This window comes from Cajanus cajan, chromosome 6 (genome assembly GCF_000230855.2).
Source record: "Cajanus cajan strain Asha chromosome 6, NIPB_CcT2T_4, whole genome shotgun sequence".
NCBI lineage: Eukaryota > Viridiplantae > Streptophyta > Magnoliopsida > Fabales > Fabaceae > Cajanus > Cajanus cajan.
The window spans coordinates 65,198,133-65,220,344 of record NC_138522.1 but is presented as its reverse complement, the minus strand read 5'-3'; the positions used below and the strand labels follow the sequence as shown (position 1 = coordinate 65,220,344).

The 22,212-nt window shown below is 28.7% G+C and overlaps 3 protein-coding genes and 2 pseudogenes across 3 annotated transcripts; 1 reads left to right on the top strand and 4 right to left on the bottom strand.

Moving 5' to 3' along the window:
• On the bottom strand, positions 1-1,576 carry LOC109797980 (dirigent protein 22 pseudogene; annotated as a pseudogene).
• Positions 1,577-5,659: 4,083 nt separating this feature from the next.
• Positions 5,660-7,116, top strand: LOC109797201 (2-hydroxyisoflavanone dehydratase). The gene has a single exon (XM_020357157.3). It carries the CDS (start codon positions 6,015-6,017, stop codon positions 6,933-6,935), a length of 921 nt encoding a protein of 306 aa, XP_020212746.1. The 5' UTR covers positions 5,660-6,014; the 3' UTR covers positions 6,936-7,116.
• A 1,377-nt stretch (positions 7,117-8,493) lies between these two features.
• LOC109795798 (pterocarpan synthase 1 pseudogene) lies at positions 8,494-9,262 on the bottom strand (annotated as a pseudogene).
• Positions 9,263-12,518: 3,256 nt separating this feature from the next.
• Positions 12,519-13,151, bottom strand: LOC145958817 (uncharacterized). Its single transcript, XM_083076364.1, has one exon. The coding sequence runs from the start codon at positions 13,149-13,151 to the stop codon at positions 12,519-12,521; it is 633 nt and encodes a 210-aa protein (XP_082932490.1).
• Positions 13,152-18,861: 5,710 nt separating this feature from the next.
• LOC109797846 (pterocarpan synthase 1) lies at positions 18,862-19,724 on the bottom strand. Its single transcript, XM_020357996.3, has one exon. It carries the CDS (start codon positions 19,629-19,631, stop codon positions 19,068-19,070), a length of 564 nt encoding a protein of 187 aa, XP_020213585.1. The 5' UTR covers positions 19,632-19,724; the 3' UTR covers positions 18,862-19,067.
• Positions 19,725-22,212: the final 2,488 nt, after the last annotated feature.

Here is a 22,212-nt window from a genome sequence, read left to right as displayed (position 1 = left end):
TATTTTTAATAATTTATTTAAATAATATTTATGATATTTTATTCTTTCAAATTTTAAATTATTTAGTCATTTTATTTTTATTTTATATATTCTAATTTATTTGTAATAATATTATTATATAATTAAAATGTTTAATTTTAATAATTTTTTAAGTATATTTTTATCTTTTCACTTAAATTTTTTGAATTTCTATATTTTAATTTTAATAATTTTTTAAGTATATTTTTTGTCTTTTTGTCTTAAAATTTTGAATTTCTATATTATAATTTTAATAATTTTTTATTTTTACTATTTATTAATTTTTTTTATATTTTTTTTAATATTTTATAATATAATTGAAATTTTATAATTTTAATCTCTATAATTTTATCTTACATTTTATTTTATAAGTATAATTTGGATTATTCATTTTATAATTAAATTAATTTTTTTTAATCTTTTATAAATTTATATAGAAAAATTGTATTGAAATCACTCGATCTTTAAGGGTACCGTAGAAACTCTCTTTTAGTAATTAGTTTTTTTTTTTAATTTATTTTGTGTATTTTTTAATTTTTTTTATTTATCTGGTCAAAAAGCCGAGAAAGCAAAGACAAGAATCATATATTGGTTTTTAGAAGGATGCTATATCGATCACGCACTGGCTAATAATGGAACACGTAGACGTTGTACTCGACAACAGCATCCCCTGTCTTGAGATCAAACGTGTGAGTCTTGGCCTCAGCATACCCACGTGCGAACCGGAAAGCCCCGCTTCCTCCAACTATTGGCATTTCTCTCACGGCGGAGAACACCGTGTTCCGCCCTAACATGCTCAGTGTGCTGCCATTATACTTTCCCTCCGTGAACGCCAAATTCATGATCACCAACAGGCCCGTTTCGTCTTGGGCAGCAGATCCGTATATTCCTTGGGCCCTTCCCACGAGCTTGGATCCTGGCTCGGGGCCCAAGGTCAATGGGTCATCGGCCATGACCAGGAGACCGAAAAGCGTGGAGGAAGTGTTTGTCATATGGGCCTCGGCCACTCTAACGGTGGTGGGCTTTGGGCCGCTAACAATGTCGTGGAAGTAGAAGTGAAGGTGGCTAAGCTTCTCCTTTTGGAGCCCCAGAGATGTTGGAGATATGGATCGGTGGAAACGAGGGGATTTTGCGGTGGCGAATGAGAAGAGGAGCGTGATAATAATTATGGTGAAAATAGTTGGGAGGCTTTTAGATTTTCCCATAGAGATGAAAAGCTGCGAGAAAAGAGTGAACTTTTTGAATTCCTCTGTAATAAGATAAGCCAAATATATACATAAATATTTCTCCTTGTATAAAGAGAAGAGTGCAAGTATTGGAGTTGGAGTGTTTGACCTGTTAGAAATTTGAATAACGTGAATGGTGAGCAACTTTCGTCAACTTGGCTCAACTATTGACGGTGACGGAGAAAAACTATTCGGACCAAGACTATTTTGTATACACGTAAACTAATTTGTTTATATAATGATAAAGCCAAATATATATAATATTTTTTATAATAGTTACATTCAATTCTTATATAAAGTTTGTTTGATAATAGAATAACAACTTCCCATAAATAGTTTTAATTATAAGCTATATTTAATATCTTTCCTAAAATTATTCTAATTACTAACTAAGTTATTTTTATCACCTAACTATACTTAGGTTATCTATCCCTCTATAAACTCATGTTTCTTGGATAGGTATCCATGAGTTTGTTTATTAAATTGATGAATTGAGCGATAGCAATTCACTTGGTTAAGATGTTAGCAACTTGAAACTAATCTGGTAAATGGATAACTTGTAGCTCATTTTTCATAATCTGGTCTCTAACAGTACAAATCCAAATCAAAGTGTTTGGTTCTTGAATGCATAACTGGTGTAACTTTTACCAAGTATTACACCGCTCAAAAACTTTATATTAAATGTGAATTTTGTAAATTTAACCGTTAGCTAGATTGAAAATTCATATCACTTTATATGTGTATCAAATTTTGTTAAAATAGAACAACAACTTGAGGGCAATCAAAGTGTTCATATTTTAGTATATTTTGAAATAAATATATTGCGTCAATTTTGTTTTATAAGAATGAAGTATCAAATCATCTTGGATTAATATAAAATTTTGTATATATGATCTAAGAGATATAATCTTTCAATCTAACAGTTGAATTAATTTACAAAATTCACATTTAATATAAAGTTATTGAGCGGTATAACACTTAGTAAAAGTTATACTAGTGTCATTTGAAACCTCCTTCATATATATATATATATATATATATATGAGGAAGGTTATAATAACACTGATGTAATTTTTACTAAGTATTATACCACTCAATAACTTTATATTAAATGTAAATTTTGTAAATCTAACCGTTAGATTAAAAATTCATATCTCTTAGGTCATATATACAAAATTTTATATTAATCTAAGATGATTTGATACTTTATTTTTATAAAAACAAAATTGACGTAATGTATACATTTCAAAATATACTAAAATATGAACACTTTGATTACCTTCAAGTTGTTCAATTTTAACAAAATTTGATATAAACATATAAAGTGATATGAACTTTCAATCTAACGGTTGGATTTACAAAATTCACATTTAATATAAAGTTATTGAGTCATGTAATACTTAGTAAAAGTTACATCGGTATTATTATAACCATTTCCTCTCTCTTTCTCTCTCTCTCTCTCTCTCTCTCTCTATATATATATATATATATATATATAATTTTATTGATCTTTTTTAATATATGATTGTCAATTTTCGTTTGTCAAAAAATTTCATCAATAATATAACTTTTCCTATGAATTTTTTTTCACCAAAAATATAAATTTTCCGACAGATAAATTACTGAAGGATAAATCTGTCAAAAATTACCGATGGATATATTGATCGAAAATTACTTACGGATATATTTGTCAGAAATACAAATATTCCAAAAAATTTGTATCCGTTAGAAATTATCCATCGAAAATATAAATCTTTTGACAGATTTGCATCTGTTAGAAATTACCGACGAATATATCTTTTAAAAATATAAATTTTTTGACATATTTGTATCTGTCAAAAATTATCCACTGATAATATAACTTTTTCTACGATTTTTTTTTTTCATGAATGAATGAAGTTGTATCCGTTGGAATTTCTTGTAGTGTCATCTCCATGAATGATTTTGTTGAGTTTCAATCCACGGATGGTTGCAAGGACTTGTTGCTGCCATGTCAGATAATTGTTATCATCTAGTTTGATAAGGATTGGTGTGCTAAAAGTTTAAGGCAAAAATTGTTTTGAGGTATCAAAAACCATGGTAGAACTTGAGGCTCTTGATACCATATCATTTTCCTTAAAAAATTAAATTTTCTTAATATTGATTGATATTATTTTCGTAAAAGATATAAAAGTAGAATTTAGAAATTTAAGTAAAGATGAATATCAATATTTGTTTTATCGTGGACCAAAATCAAGCATTTAAAAGTAACTTTTTTTTTCTAAAATATATGCATAGTGCTATTCTTTTGTACACGATAAAATATTAAAATATGTTAAAAAAATTCCTTAACAAAGTATTTTGAAAAAAAATACATAAATTTATGTTTGTAAAAAACATTTTTTTTCCAGAAGTACTTTATATTCATATTTGAGAAATCTTTAATTTTATACTTTAAACATGTTATTACTGTCTAACAAAAATTAAATTTATTATTTCATATTGTTCTATAATATTCATTTTAGTTTTGAATGCTTCAAGACTTGAAGAGCAATAGACGTAGGTAAAGATGAAGGAAATTACTTCTGCGTCACTTTAAGAATTTTGACGTAGATATGCATGGAAACGTACGTGAATCTTGGAGTCAGATCCAAGCACAGGTTTAAACAATACATTTTTATTTCTATTATTTATTATTTATTTTCTTTTATCACATTACATTAATATTTATAACTTTCTTCCTGTACGTACCTTTTCTTTTATGATGCTGTCTCTCTCTTCCCTTCCTCTGCCCCAATCTCGAGATTAACAGTGTTCGTTTTTTATAGGTTAAAATTTTTATTCGGTTCCTTATAATATTTTTTTTATTTCAATTTAGTCTTACTTTAATTTTTTGTTTCAATTTGGTTCTCAATAATTTAAATTATTGCAATTTAGTATTTCCGTCCAAATAATTTAAACGGAGTTAACTGTTGGCCACGTGGATGCCACGTAAATGAATGCCAAATTTTTGGAATACACCTGGAACTAGAACGACCCGTTCAGGAACCAGAACGGCCCGTTCTGGTTGCACTCTTGGTGTGTAAATTTTGTACCTGGAACGGGCCGTTCCAGATGCTAAATTTACACACCAATAATGTATCCAGAACGGGCCGTTCTGGTTTCAGAACGGGTCGTTCTAGTTCCAGAATGGTCACTTCCTACGATTCACGGTTGTGAATTGTGCTTGGAAAAAAACCCAAGATACAAAGCATTTCAAACACTAGATTTGGTAATATTATCAATAGGGATACTAAACATTTGGGCTATACAGTGTATTATTAAGGACGATGCAGTGTATCACTAAGGACAATGGTAGCAAGTTTTATTTCATTATTAGTCAAACTGGAGTGAACCACTTACTATCAAATTGACACTATACAGTCAAGGATGAAATGAAACGATGTTTTCCCTTGAAGTCATTGACGATGTACCCCAACAATAACAACCTGTTCTTGAGGAGGTACAACCTGAATTTTTGTGGTTTAGGGTTTTCCTTCAGCGTTACCTAGATGATTTCTTTTCTCAGTAATTTCTTTAAACTTTTTTAGTATATGTTATGTTCTGAATTTTTGTTTTCAGTTTCTGAACCATGTTTCTGTCTTTGAATTTAAGATATGTTATGAATTTTTATTTTCAAATTTTGAATCACAGTGCGGCATTTTGGCTAACTCATGCATGAAGTTGACGTTCTGGAATGGGCCGTTCTGAATCCAGAACGGCCCGTTCTAAAACCAGAACGGCACATTCTAAAATTAGAACGCCCCGTTCTGATTTTAGCACGGCCCGTTCAAATGCACTTATGGTGTGTTAAATTTGCATTTGGAACGGCCCGTTCCAATTGCAAAATTAACGCATAACATGTACATGCAGAACGGACCGTTCTGGTTTCAGAACGGGCCGTTCTGGTTCCAAGTATATTCATGAAATTTGGCATCCACCTATGCATCTACGTGGTATCCACCTGACATCCACGTGGCCAACAGTTGACTCCGTTTAAATCATTTGGACGGAAGTCCCAAATTACAATAATTTAAATTATTGGAGACCAAATTGAAACCAAAAATTAAAGTGAGACTAAATTGAAACAAAAAAATATTATAAAGGACCAAATAAGAGTTTTAACCATTTTTTATATTGACAACAATAATCGATCATTACTTTTTACGTACCAATAGAAGAAAAAAAAAGTACTTCTCAACAAAAACAAAAGAAAATCATACTTTTTCATCGTTCATTGAATGAATGCTATTAGTAATTAATGTTATTACCCTAAACCCGAACGCAAGTCATTATCGTTTCTTAAGTCATATCTTCGACAAAAGTAACACGTTACATCTAACGAAGCATAAAGACACCTTCTTAATAAAGAAAAGGGAAGAAAGTAAAGACAAAGAATATCATATATTGGTTTTTAGAAGGATGCCATATCGATCACGCACTGGCTAATAATGGAACACGTAGACGTTGTACTCGACAACAGCATCCCCTGTCTTGAGATCAAACGTGTGAGTCTTGGCCTCAGCATACCCACGTGCGAACCGGAAAGCCCCGCTTCCTCCAACTTCCTCCAACTATTGGCATTTCTCTCACGGCAGAGAAAATCGGTTGAGTGACATTCTCACTTATAATTTATAAATAAATGATGGTGATTCGTCACTTTCTCCATGCACCGATGTAACCAATCTCTCATTCACACTATTAAGTACTTCACTTATCACTTCTAACTGCAACAAAGAGAGAAACGCAAAAATGGCCGCAAAAGAGAAAGAGATAACCCACCAGTTTCGTTTTTTCCGCGTTTACCAAGACGGTACAGTGGAGTTTCACAAACACTCCGCCCCCGCCACGCCCGAAAAGATTACCCCTTTTGATGACCCCACCACCGGAGTTTGCTCCAAAGACGTCGTCGTGTCCATCGACCCACCCATCGCGGTTAGGATCTTCCTGCCCCGAATAACTGACCCGACCCGAAAACTCCCCCTCCTCTTCTACATCCACGGCGGCGGCTTCTGCATGCAGTCCGCTTTCTCCTCCATTTACCACAACCTCGTGGCCACCGCCGCCGTCGAAGCCAACGCCATCGCGGTCTCCGTGGAATACGGTCTGTTCCCGACCCGACCCATACCTGCATGCTACGAGGACTCCTGGGCGGCGCTCCAGTGGGTGGCGTCACACGGCAGCGAAAACGGACCCGAGCCCTGGCTGAACGAGCATGGCGATCTGCAGCGGGTGTTCATCAGCGGCGACAGCGCCGGTGGCAACATAACCCACGCGATGGTGAGTCGGGTGGGGAAGTTCGGGTTAGCGGGCGTGAGGATTATCGGGGCAATTTTGGTGCACCCGTATTTCGCGGGTGTGAGAGAGGACGATGAGATGTGGATGTACATGTGTCCGGAGAACGAGGGGTGGGACGATCCTAGGATGAGACCGGCCGTAGAGGATCTGGCTAGGCTTGGGTGTGAGAGGGTGCTGGTGTTCGCTGCTGAGAAGGACCATCTGTTCCACTCTGCAAGGAACTACGTTGAGGAGCTCAAGAAGAGTGGCTGGTGTGGGAATGTTGAGCTTGTTCAGAATTGGGGTTTGGGACACTGCTTTCATGTTTTCAACCCCCAACATCATGAGGCCAAGCAGATTTTGCAAAAGATCGTTTCCTTCATCCAACCTCACTAAATTTCTCAACCCATCCCAATACTTTTATTTTTCTGCTTATTATTATGTTTTTCTAATTCCATACTTTCGTATGGACGTATGGTTGCTTGTGACCTCTTGGGAGTACGTAGTAATACCCATGTAATATCCGTATGAGACAAAAAGGATGAAAATAAATTTCAAAGTCCAGTTTAATCCTTCATCTTTCATCTATTATAACTTTTGGCAATGCGAATGGGATTTTAATACCTTGCATATTAAGTTGTGCGATCTATTATGCTACTACGGTGTTTTTTTTTAATATTGTTCTAGTTGTGTGAGAGAGTTTTTATCATCGAGGCCTTCAAAGAGTTTGAATTTGTTTTTCTCACCTAAACTATCGTCCCTTATTCCCAACAATTTAGATAAAACTTGTCTCTTAAATTATTCTGAATATCTCATGTTTGATTTAATTATTAAATTAAAAAAAAATTAATTCATATATCAGATTTGTAAATTTTAAAAGAATATTGAAAAGTATTTATTATTTTATTTTATTAATTCAAGTTAACTTATAAAATATTTTTATGATTATTTATCAATTTAAATTAATAAAACAAATATTAAACAATTTTTAAATTTCTTAAAAATTTGTAGACTTAATCTTTATATTAAAATTTTTAATTTAATGATTAAATAATTAAAATTTGATACAGAACATGAATTATTAAGTGGATTAAATCTATTAAAATTCTCTTTAAATAAATAGATCCCTCCTTATATTATATATATATATATATATATATATATATATATATATATACGCATGTTTTTAAAGAATTATTTAATTTAAAAAATCGATTGAATAATTTTTTGAGAACCAAATAATATTTCAAGTCATTATCATTTTTAAATCATTATTTTCAATTAATTAAACTAGACGTTAAATCATATAAAAAAATCATAAAGCATTGTTAGAGCATAATTAATACATTTTTTAGTGCAGTATATTAAGCTTATTTGACATTTATAAGTATATTAAATTGATGAATTGGTTCACATTTGTTTTAATAAATTATTTTGATTTTAATTCTAAATTTTAGAAGAAAAAAGAAATTGTTCACTAAGATATGATATCTTGTGCAAGCCATTTCTTGAGTTCCTGAACTCATAATAGAATATTTTTATTGTCCCTAAAAAGCTAAGACAAAGCTCTATAATTTTTCTGTTGAAAGTTTTCACCAAGTTCGAAAGTTTCAGAATCCAAAAATGTGCTATAATGTTCTGCCTTTACACTTTGTTTTGGGTTTAATTACTTTAAGAACCTATTGTATTAGTAGTTTAATATTATTAATTAATTGATTAGTGGATTAAGCCTTATAAATATTCTGATTAGGTATATTATATTGGTTTATTATGATAGGTGTTGTGAGACTTATTATGTGTATTTTCTTTAATTTTTTGAATTTTAGAATTATTTCCTTTACAAGTTTTTTTTAAATTCTTTCTTCTTCTCATATTTTCTATCTACATTTTATAAACGAATGAAGTACAACAATGAAATTTAATTTAAATATAATATTATTAATTTATATACTAATTTTAAATAAAATTTATATATTTAAATATAATATTATTTATACATAAAATTTATTATAAATTTGAATTACATATAATAAACACGCGTGTTAAAATACTACTAGAAAAGAATGGAATTGGAAAAGCATGCGATATGAAGATGCAGAAGCTAATAATGGAAGACGTAAAGGTTGTACTCAACAACGGCATCCCCTGTCTGGCCATCAAGAGTGTAAGACCTGGCCTCGGCATAGCCACGTGCGAAACGGAAAGCTCCGCTGCCGCCGACAATCGGTATTTCCCTGACGGCGGAGAGCACCATGTTCCGCCCCAGCAAGCTGATGGTACTGCCATTGTATTTCTCCTCGGTGAAAGCCATGTTGAAGATTACCGAAAGCCCAATCTCCTTCTGGTCTGAAAACCCATACATTCCTTGGGCCTTTCCCACCAGTTTGGAGTCAGGCTCGGGCCCCACGGTCAACGGGTCGTCGGTCATGACGAGGAGCCCGAAAAGCGAGGAGGAAGTGTTGGTGGACTGGGCCTGGGCGATCCTGACCGCGGTGGGCTTTGAGCCGCTCAGAATGTCGTGCAAGTAGAAGCGAAGGTGGGTGAGCTTTTCCTTGTGGAGACCCAGAGATGTTGGAGATATGTCTCGATAGAATTCATCAGCGGCTTCTGCATTTGCGAGTAAGGAGAATAAGAGGGTGAGGGTGAGGGTGATGTGCAAAATTGACATCATTCGTGTTTTCGTTCTGTAACTTTTGCTCATTCTGTGAGGACAAGTAATGAATGAGAAAAGATAATTGTTGATATTCTCAATATAATCTATTTATATAGGAATTTGGATCTTTTCTCGCAATTTTTTCTCTACCACCTCTCTCTTACAACATTAATAATCATTAGCTTAAATTTAATCTTATAATTAATTTAATTTTTTAAATAATTAAATTTGAGTTATTAGATATATCTAATGACTATTAATACTATAGGAGAGAGGCTGTTCAGAAAAAATTGCCGGAAAGGATCTAAATTAATTTAAAGAGTAGAATTGCTGCTCATAACGCGGACGATCGATATCCTTTTCTTTTCAAATCCCAGTGATACAAAATCCTAATCTAATACCAATTGCTTGCTTGCAATGTTTGGAATTTCGGCCAACCTATCAACAATTTGCTGAAAATATTAGTCAGAGAAGGCAAACGTGAAATCAACTGTTTCATTGCTGGTGCATCCATTAAAAAAGTCAACTGTTTTTTTTCCTTTTTTTTCGTTCTAATACGAAATTCTTCGATGCAACAAGTTTAGACTTCAGGATTTAAGATTTCTTTATAAAAATAATTATAACTTGATATATGAAGATTAGTTTGGTCTCGTGTTATCAAATAATAATTTTTCTATTTTGAGTGGATGCGTGGTTATATAAAGATGAAATTAAAAAATGCATATAAGAAGAAAAACGTGTATTTTTAATAAGAACCGATATTCAATAATACTTCTATAATCTTTTGTATAAAAAATAAGTTGAATTGTATTTTTGTCCTTCAATTTCTAATTTTGGTATTTATTTTAAAATAGAAACATTTAATCTTTCTAATTTTAAAAATAGAATTTTGATTCTTTCATCAAATTGATATCTATTAACCATTAAGTTCTTAATGTTTACTCGTACTTAAATGATGTGATATTTAATAACATAAAATTTAGTAATACAATTTTTTTAAAAAATGTAAATAAATTTTTTATTAATAAAATAAATATCAATCACTCAAAACAATATTTACAAATAAATATTTTTGTCTGTTATTTTTAAAAATTTTAGGTTTAATTACACTTTTGGTCCTCCTAATTTAGTGTAGGAGCAATTTTGGTCCTCATAATTTGAATTCCTTAATTTTGGTCTATAAATTTAAATAATGGGCAATTTTAGTCCCACAAATAATTTACCATCCAAAATTTAACAGACGTTAATGATATAGATTTTATGCTAAATAAACATTAATTATATATTATTTAATTTCTTTTCTGTTTGTAGTTCAGGTTGTGAATTTTTAAAAAAAAAAATTTCGTTTTGGATCTGAGCATGGTGTAAAACTGGACCAAAATTAAGCAATTCAAATTATGAGGACCAAAATTACTCCTACACTAAATTAGGAGGACCAAAAGTGCAATTAAGCCAAATTTTTATACTTAAGTCATGTCACTAAATATTACATCACTTAAGTGGTAACAATTACAAAAAAGTCATAATTTAATGATTAATGAACATCAAACTGATATTGAGACTAAAAATTCGTATTTTTAAAAATAAGGGGATTATAATGTCTCTATTTTAAAATAAAGACCAAAATTACATATCTATAAAAATGGAGATCAAAAGTGTAATTTAACATAAAAAATAAATATCTTTTTAATTATCCTAAAATTATAAAAATTATAATCCCATCTTCAAATTTATGAATTGTTAAATTCTTTATACATTCTTAATGCATGGTGAAAGTGTAAAAGTATCTACTAGCTTATTAACAACTAGTTAGTACAACACAAGATAAACTTTTATTTTATATAATAAAAAATTATTAAAAAATACTTTAAACATATATTACAACTAAAATATGTAATAAAAACAAGATGGTGACAATTTATGATTTATTTCATATTTTCATTCTCTGTCACCACTATCATCGTTTCTATTATTATGTGGCAAAGAAGTTGGTGGTGGTGGTGGAAAGAACAATGATAATAACGTAGTAGAGATGATGGTGATAGTGATTGTAATGGTGATATCATAGTTACCAGTTTCATCATCACTAACATTGTAACGATAACGACAATGGTGGGAATGGAGACAAGGACAATGGTAACAATGATAGTAACAATGATTATGGTAATTACGATGTTTTGCTACATCCATTGTAGTGACAATGACAATAGTAGTGATGACAATAGAGATAACAACAACAATAAGGATGACAATATGGTGATGATGGTGGCAACAATGATAATGATAACATTGTCGTCACAACTATTGTGATAACAATGATAATGATGATGATAGTTGAGACAAATACAACAATGATGATGAAGGTGACAACAATGACAATGATGAAATTAACATCACCACCATCATCATAATCATTGTAGTAGCGAAGATAGTGGTGGTGATAATAGGAGATAACGACAGCAGTATCAACAATGATGATGATGATAGTAATGGTTGCTTCACTAACTCTATGGCAACCAATACTACCATTACCACCATAAATAAAGAGATGATGAAATTCTAAAAAGAAATAAACTATTTAATAACTATTATGCCACCACATTTTCAATTTGTTTAAAAATATTGAAAATGACTTCTTTTTTTTTTTTTTTCAATTTTGACCATCAATTTGAAAAAAAATTCATAAAAAATATTTTTTTAAATTTAAACAAACATATTTTTACCATTATTTTTCATTTTCATTGAAAATAAAAACAAAAAATAGACATACCAAACAACTCCTAAGATATACGAGTAAATGACTTGGTCATAATAAAAAAAATGAAAGAAAAAGAAAATGAATAATCTACTTGACAGTTTTGATTTTGATCTTGTTGTGAATCATATTAAACACATTCTTATGGATGTTTTCTAAACTAGCATGTACAAGAAATATTTTAATTTCTCTAATTTTGATGTATTGCAATAGGGAAAATATATACTTTCCGAAATGCGTCTGTATGATGTTACATGAATATATATATATATATATAAAAATTAAAAAGAGTTTATATTTAACCTAATCACAATGCACAAACCTATATCACACAAAATATAAAAAAAATTACATGAAAATATTTTTTTTTTTGACCAATTAAGATCATTGTGTGATGTATCTAAGATATTGTTTATCATGCGTTTGTTAAACTGTTGTAATTTTATCCTTAAAAATAAAATCTGATGTATTAAAAAAGAAATTTATAAACAACCTTTATTTCCTAACTCTTAAATTATGTGAGATCTTCCTTATCATACCGAAACATATATTTTTTTTTAAATTCAAAATTTTAGCTCATATCATTAAGAATATCATAAATGATACAATTTGGGATGTGAAAAAAATCACAGTGATTTGCATTTTCTATTGCTGCTTTAGCTAGCTTATGAGCAACAATATTGGTAAATCTAGGGGAGAAACTCACATGAGAGTTTAGGGGGTTAACCATGATAGGCTTACATTGGTCAAGAAGGCAACCGAATTCAGTTATGTCAACAGAGTGATGATTGGAGAAATAGGAAGGGATGCGATTACAATCGGTTTCGAAAATAATGTCCTTCAGGTTCTGGTTATGGGTCCAGTTGATAGCATGAAGAAGAGCAAAGGCTTTACTAACGTGGGGTTCCAAACAGCCTTTGATAGTGGTTGAATGAGCTCTAACAAAGGCACCTTGATGGTCTCTAATGCAGATGCCTATTCCAGTAAGTCCTTCCACTAGAAAAGAGTGAGTGGCAATGTTGCACTTAAATGACCCTTGGGGGGGAGGAGACCACCACTGTCTGGTTTGGGTTTTAGTGTGCTGGACCAAGTCGATTCTATTAGCAGTGGCCCAATCATGAAGCATGGAGGAAGCGCGAATATTGATCTCGTCTGGGTTCCAAGGAGTGTTACTCCAATGCAAAGCGTTCCGGCTGTGCCACATGCTCCAGAGAATCATGGAAAATTCTGCAGTAGCTTGAGGGGTCCAATGCTGTAAAATATGAGATATAAGGTTAAAGACACCATCAGAGGAGTTGATCAAATTCAAGATACAAGAGTAAAGATTACTTTCCTGCCAGCACAATTTGGCTGATGGACAACTAAAGAAAGTGTGCCAGGTGTTTTCGATATCAATATTACATCGGAAACATGTACTTGGCCAATACCGAAACATATATTAATAGTTACATATTTGTGTTTTCATACTATTACGTTTCTCAACATAATTGGGATATAATATATATGGTTTTTTTTTTAAGAATTTCTTGTGATAATATTAATTCAAATATAATATGTAACATTGTTTTTATACGTAGCAAATATTTGTCACAAGAAAATATCTATTAGTATGATACGAATTACACAGCATGGAAAGTTGATGTGGATGTTAACATTGATGTTGATGACTAACAAGAAACAACCAGGGACAGATTCAAGGAGGGGGCAAGCAGGGGCATACCCCCTCTGCTGTTGACTCTTAATTTCTTTTAATAAATTATTAGTATTATTATCATATTATATTAGCGTAAGAAAAATACTGTGTTTATGCAATTTTTTTTAAAATGAAAATAATATAATAATGGTAATTAATTGAAAATGTGGATGGTTATTAAGTAAAATATACATAAAAAAATAAAATAAATATGTAATTTATAAAAAGTAGTTATAAAGATATAGTTTGACAAAAATTGCATACAAGAAAAAGTCTATTTTTTTTAATATAGTTATAGATGATTATATTAAAAGTTTGATTAAAAAAATATACATATTTTATATTGTTGGTATTTTTTTAGAACAATATTGTTGATGATTTTATGATTTAAAATAATGATATTTATAAATTAAATAAATAACATTATATATTTAATAATTATGATTCAATATTTATTTAAACTCATTGTTAAAAAAAACTTAACCCCCCTCTTTAATTGGGCTCTAGATTCACCTATATTAACAACTACTTTTTTTTTTTGTGTTTAAAAGTTTAGGTGAATAATTGAGATTGGATGATTCATTATAGATAAGATAATTACATATTACTCATCGAGAAAGTTCTTATATTTTGGGAAATCAAACTCACATTCTTTTAAGATACAAGGTTGTTTTTTACCAATTGAAATAATCTTTGTTAACTACTATTTTTTTTGATAATGTTAATTACTTTGATATTCTCAATCACAAATTAGCTTAAAAAGATATTCATGTATTATTTCAATTTATGTGATGATACAAGATTGATTGTTGAGAAAACGCCAATGTTAATAGTGTAAGAGAGGTCATTGGTGACATATCATGAACAAAACTTACATTCGTTTAATGATTTTTATATAATTTGCTAATTTAATTATTTTGAAATTTCAATGTCAAAAATTCTCGTTTTGTATTATTTATTATGACAACTCACATAAATTAAGGTAAAACATTATTTAACATAGGTTTCTATTTATCAAGGTCAACTTTACATTTGTGCAATTATATGTTACAATTTGAAAAATTTAATCATGACGAGTGTTGAAAGATTTGATAATGATAAAAATACTCATTGTTCATTAATTAAATATGTGTTTTTCTAATTCATTTTTTATTCATAATTAATAGTTTATTTGAATAAAGTTCTCAAGTATTTAGATGAAAAGAAAATATGAAGAAACTATAAAAATGACATTAATTTTGGTATTAATTAGCTAAAAATAATTTATGTATAATTTAAAAAAATATTTTAAAAAAATTAATATGAAAGAGTTTATTTATTTATATATTCATTTACATTTTATTCTCTAACGTTTGTTCATTTTAAAAATTATACATACAAGTCGTTCTTTATACATATAAATATTAAGAAAAAATATAGTATTTATTTATTACTAGTAAAAAAAAGATTTTATATCTTCGTTATAAATAAAAAAAAGAAAAATTTGTTAAGTTAAATTAAAAGAATGAAATAATTGGATAAATTAGTTAAAAAGATTATAAAAAAAAATTTCAAAAGAATGAAAATACTAAACAAAGATATCTTCTTTAATGTGATAGATACAATGATAATAAACTTATTTTTATTATAAAAAAAATAGATACAACAAATAAAATAATATGAGATGGAGAAAATAATTTGACCGATGTATTATCTTTGAGAGAAGACTATCCCATTTATAAGTACTTGTAGTAGCTAAATAATTACATAAAAAAAGAATAATACATAACAAAAATATAAATGATAATAATTGATAATAAATATCCACTAATTAATATTCATAACAATTTTTATATTTTTAATTATAAACTTAAAATTTATGCATTTAAAAATACTGCATGAGATTAATAACTCATAATTTCAGTAATTTTTTTAAAGAAATTTGTAATCTATTATAATCTTACACATGCTTGTATCTTATCTTAATTTTATTTTTAAAAACAACAACAACGTACATCGGTGATAGAATATCTCCGCGTACCCTTGACCTCATTCCTCGTCATACTTAATATATATATATATATATTTTTTAATATTTTTTACAATTTTATGTTGCATTTAGTCCAGCCGCCCCTGTGCACTACGCCGGGTCAAATTAGCTTCTTATTATTATATTATAAGAATGAAATCAACGGTTTATTTATAATTTTATTATTCTGATATTTGAATAAATTTTTATTAAGTTGATAAAGTCTATCACTTTTTATAAAACTTTAAAATAATTTAATATTTTATTAAATAAACTTAATTTAATTTATATTTTATTTTTTTAAAATAAAGTAAACATCCAATATATAAAATTATATAACAAGATATCCAATTTATATAAAATTTAGTGTGTACAATTATTAAGTTAATATCAATATGTTTAACGGTTGAACTGATACAAATTATTATACTAATATAGCTGCGGAAAAGAGTAGCTTTTTTTTGTTCGTCCCTAGAGTATTTTCAGCAAGAATTACTCCTTGTAAAAGAAAAAAAAACATTCCTAAAATAATTTGATATCCTCTTTTTATATATTTAAGTGAAATACATGATTAATGTTTTAAAAATATAATTAATATAAGCCATTAAATATTTTTAAATTATTAAAATTAAAAGACAAATATTTAATTTTAAACTAATGATACAATCATTAACTCATACTTATTTATACATAATTATATAATTTAGATTTACAGTTTTACATTCGATAATTATATATTTATATAAATGAATTAGTTGAAATATTTTAATGAATATTAAACAAAATCAAAATTTTGAAATATAAATAAGTAAATTACAGCCGCTAATGGGTCGTCACATTCATTTGTTTTATATTTCATAGTTTCGTAGCCTTAACTAGTGAAATATTCGATTAGTCGTAGAAGAATAAGCAATCCATCGGAAAAGTTAGACTTATTATAAAAGTATTAATGAATGATGTGACTGTTAGTTAGAAGGACCGTTAATGATTCATTTTTATATAATAAAACGATAATGATTAATGAAAAATAAAATTATCATCTTTAAATTATATAAATTTTAATCAAAATATGGGATTTTAATTATATAAAGTGTAATTAAAAGAAGAGTTAATATTAATTACACTGGCCAATTTCAAATGTATTCATTTTTTTCATTTTTTAGTTTAATTCGTACAATATATGAAACGAGAAAAATTAAGTAGTTTTATTTTTATTTAAAATTTTAAATAAGGAAAATGTAAAAGATAAAATATAAAAAAAAGTGTAAATAGACATTGATCTTAAGTTTTGTTTAAAAGAGAAACGTAAATAAGGATAAAAATGAAAATTTAAATAAAAATAAAAAAGGGAAAAATGTTAATAGACATATTAGAGTATTGTTAAATAGCTTTCAAAGCGATTTAATCGAAATCAACTACATATATTATAAACAATTTTTTTGGGTGAGACCGGGCCTTTTGGGTGAGAATATTATAAAGAGTTTGATTTCTTCTATTGTTGACGTAATTATTATATTAATTATATCTCAAAGGCAACTTTGAATAGCTAATTTATTGGGTTTTTTTTTTAACAACGTAACTATCCTAGCAATTCTGCTAAGACCATCATGAACATTGAGAGAAAACACTCTTCATCCGAATAATTAACATAATATTATTGGGTTTAAGGTCTTCTTCACACCTAGAAACATATTGACTATCATTAATTTTCAAGATTAATTCTTTGCATTTATTTCAAAATTGAGGTATTATTATCTGATAAAAAAAAATTACGTATTAAGAAGATCCGGTATCAATCTTCACAACCCAAAAAAGTCTTCACAACCAAATAGTTTAAAATGAGAATCCAAGAGGCATTAAAAGTTTGTTTGAATAAAATTTTTCAGCGATATTTTAAAAAATAAAATAAAAAATGAAATACTTTTTTATAAATATTTTTTTAATTCTTATTTAAAAAAGATTTAGCTTATAAAATTATTTTTTTCATAAGTTAAAATAAGAATTTAGAAAAAATAATGAAGAAAGTTTCTATAATAACATTTTAGCTTCTATTTTTTTTTTTCTTCTTATTTTTATCTTCTGTACTATCCGCTTCGGGCACCGAGCTCAAGCTCGGCATCCAAGCACCACACTACATCGGATAGGCGCTACTTGACATCAGCTAAAGCAAAGGCTCACTGTCTATTGGGTCGCGGCCAGTCTCAGGCCCAGATCAACCTTATATTCACCCAAGAGGAAAACCCTAATTTACATCAAGGTACGTGCACTATATATATGAGACGCTTACATTATCAAATACTAACTTTGGCATCGGAGACTCTTTTACAGATATCACCCCCATCTCGGAGCAGCCAACGTACCAAGCAAAGGAGATTCACCAATCTTGCCCAGCAAATCGTCCCCTTCGACTGATCTCAGGTAAGAACTTCTTCTAAAAGTTCGTATGTAGAATTTTAACTAAACAAATGGCAAAACAATAATATTAGGACAAAAACCAAAAGAAATTATAGTCCTTAGCAAAGGATATGGGTACATAGGATGATTTAGTTCGGTGCTGATATTCTATGTTTCCAAGTGAAACGATAAATGAGAATCTTTTACGTATAAATATATTTAAAAATAACATAATTTTAATACATTTAAAAAAAATCAAATTTTTTTATTTAATTTACTTTTACATTATTTTCTATCATCAATAAAATATTGTTTTAAAATTAAATCTTATATTTATTTTCACTCTTTATTAATACACTAATTTTTAGTTTTACCTAGCATTTTGACTTGTATATATATAGCATAAATTATATATTTATTTTATAAGATTATAATTCATAATAAATAAATATTTTAAAAATCTCTAATTGAGAGAGTGAATACTTTATTAGTTATTATTCAAGTTAGAGATTTTGAATTAATATATAAGAATAAATTCTTTTATAATTTAAAATTTAGTTTGTATTTATTATATTGTTTGAAAAAGCAAAAGCATTAAGTTACGCATTATTATATATTCACTACATTTTATGTCAGAATGACCTAAAGAAAATTTTAACATTAATTTATAGATATAAGATATTAGGGAAAACAAACTAACAATCAATAAAATAGTACTTTGTAATCACATGTCACAGTTTTATTTAAAAATAAATAAATAAATAAAAGACATAATTCGAGATGGTAGTCTAAATTTATTTATAAAAATACCATACAAAATTACCAGACAATAATTTATTATTATTATTATTATTATTTAAAAAACATTTTAGTCCTATCAAAGATGGGCATGGGTTGTTATTTGTTACACTCAAGAGTAGGCTCAGGTGGGTCCCGAGTGCTGACTATCACGCATGGTTATTAAAACCTAAGAAATAAAAATTGAGCAACATACAGTACATAGTTTGAAACATCCATTTTAATTTTTAATAATAATGGTTGACGAAGATGTCATATTCGACGGTAGCATCCCCTTTGGTGAAATCGACGGAGTAAAACTTGGCTTGAGCATAGCCACGTGCGAAGCGAAAAGCACCCGTGCCGCCAATAATAGGCATCTCCCTAACAGGCTCACTCATGATCATGTTCCTTCCCAACACGCTTATGGTGCTGCCGTTGAATTCTCCATCTGAAAACGCCATCGTCATCACCATCATAAGCCCCAGCTCCCCCTGCGATATCGACGCGTAAAGTCCTTGGGCCTTTCCCACCAGCTTCGACTCGCGTTCTGGGCCTGTCGTCAGCGGGTCGTCCATCGCCACAACGGTTCCGAACGGAAGGGTATCTATCGCCTTCCCGTTCGGCTCCGCCACCAGCAGCATGCTGGGGTTTGGGCCCGACACGATATCGTGGTAGTAGAAGTGAAGGTGGGTGAACTTGTCCTCCCCGAAGCCCATTAGTGTCGGGCCTAGACTCGAATAGTAAGTGGCAGTGACAAGAGAAAAGAGTAGAGAAAGGTTAAAGCTGATGAAGAGGGTGGTTTTGGCCATTGTTAGGACTTAGGAACTAAGAAAGTAATTAGCCCCCCCGAACTGAAGACTGACTTTGGAATATCTCTCAGACTCGATGTGGAGTGGAGCACTCAGTTGGCTATATATATAATACCCATGCTTGCTTCAAGTTTCAACCATCATTTTTTTAATATTCTCCCTTTGAAATTCAATATAATCAATATTATTTTTTTACATTTTGTTCCGCACCAAGATAATGTTATTGTTAAAATCAAATATGACGGATCATATATGTGTACGTATCATTGATAGGGATGAAAAAGGACAGAGAAAATAAGTTAGTAGTAACTAGTAACTATTTTTATGTTAAACTGAAATATAAGTACGTAAAAACATATGCGTACAGGTGATGAGAATCTATTTACTAATATTGATATTGTTTTTTTTTTCTTCTGATATTAATATGCGGTGTGCATGATCATTTTGATATTTGTAAGTCAGATATTACTATTAAAGGTACACCACTGCCGATGAATCATAAGGATAACTCCTAGCATTTTCAATGGTGATTGTTTATAAGCAATTCTTGTATCACATTAGTTCTTTTTCACTTTATAGGTTACTTAAATTTTAATACTGGAACTTACAAGCAACTTTCTAAAATTTAAATAATTCATAAAGTGAAAAATAGTTAATGTGACATAAGTAGCCCCACTGCAAATACTCGTAGTTATAAATATTAGAATAATACGTATAATGTTTAATCTACTAAAATGTTTTTTTTTGCTTAATTTTTTTGATTTGTTGAAAGTGGATCGTACCATATTATGTCTATTACTCCAAAGTCTCCAACCACACCGATCAGTTGCAGTCAAAACAAAAAATCATATATTAATAGTAAGTCTATAATTTTGACCCTTTTATAACATGATAAATTTATTTTTCGTAATATAAAATTTGTTTTAAAAAGAAAATAATATCAATATAAATTTATAAAATTCATATTAATAATATTTTTCTTTTATATAAATTTTATACAACAAAAAATAAGTTTATAGTGTTTATGATAGATTAATCTAATAAATAATTATATTAAAATCAGAAAATAATATATAACACCATCGTATTAGGCTGCTTTTATAATGCATAATATTATTTTTGGAAAATTATATACTAATACTAATAATTCAATGTTTTAGACAAAATTTATATAAACAAATATATTGAGGAAACAAAACTAATTATTAGACTTTTTTTTTTTTTTGGTTTAGCATATAAAGAATGTAATAATGGCTAGTATCCGCTAGTGATAAGAGTTAGGTAGTATGAATAAGTTATCAAATCTTAAATTTTAAACTCAATGCAAATATTGCACACACAAATGTATAAAACATGTAATAAATGATTTATTATTTCATTTTCAAAAGAGAATTTATATTATCATTAATTTAAAAAAATTTAATTATTTTCAAGTCATCATAAAATACCATTTTTATGTGAGAAATGAAAATGATGAAAAAAAAAATTAGCCATTAGATTTTAACATAAAATGTCAAGATTAAAAGTCATGCGAGTTTTCTTTAAAATTATTATCTCTATATAAGAAAGAGGTTTAATGCATTATTTGATCTTTAAATTCTTTTTATAATTTTTCAATTAGGTTCTAGGATTAAAAAATTGTAATTAGGTCTTTCATTTTTTTTTTAATTTAGTTCCCAGGATTATAAACTTGTTTACAATTCATAAAATTTTATAAAATATTATTGATGACGTATGAATGGTGACACTAAATAATATTCTAATATGATTATGCAATTATTAAAAACATTTTGTAAAATTTAACATATTGTAAATGAATTTAATCATAATGACTAAATTATATAAATATAAAAAAAGTGAAATATCTAAGATCAATTTAAAATAAATAAATAAATAACAACCGATATCAACTAATATAAAGTTGCTATAATATATAGTATCGGGTTGCTTAGACATACAGTCACATTAAATGTTAGAACTTTAATTATCAATAAATAGCCAGAGATTATTGGTTAAATAAATGTCACTCCCCGGATATAATTATAAGGTTGAGTTTAAAATTAATTGATTAATTGTTAATCCATAAGATTCCAAGCTTAATTTCTAGATTAACTTTTTTCTTGATTGCGTTGCAAGGTTGAGATGATCATCCTCTGCATATTTGGGAGGAAAACAAAAAACTTAAATTTATAAACAATAAGTACTTTAATTTGCATATTTTACCGGAATTTTTTTTTATATATAAACTTGAATGCAATTTTGTACATATTATTTTTACTAGTATGAAAAAGAAACATTTCAAGTCTTATATTTATTAAAAAGTGTTTTAAGAGAAGATGATTGCAAAAAAATATATTAAGATTTTAAAGTAGGTAATTATATTGGCTTTTTTAATTGCAAAAGGTGAGTAATATAAATTTAAGAATAAAAACATCTGGTTAAGTATCACCTTTATAATATGTATAAAAATGTAGATGTATGGATATTTGTGCAATTTTAGTTTCCATATTTTTCTTTAACAAAAAAATTACATTTGACCAAAAAAAAGGTTTTCATATTTCTAATTCAGCAATCACGATAT

Coding starts and splice junctions, on each gene's coding strand:
- LOC109797201 (XM_020357157.3), top strand. CDS start 6,015: ATGGCCGCAAAAGAGAAAGAGATAACCCACCAGTTTCGTTTTTTCCGC.
- LOC109797846 (XM_020357996.3), bottom strand. CDS start 19,631: ATGGCCAAAACCACCCTCTTCATCAGCTTTAACCTTTCTCTACTCTTT.
- LOC145958817 (XM_083076364.1), bottom strand. CDS start 13,151: ATGTGGCACAGCCGGAACGCTTTGCATTGGAGTAACACTCCTTGGAAC.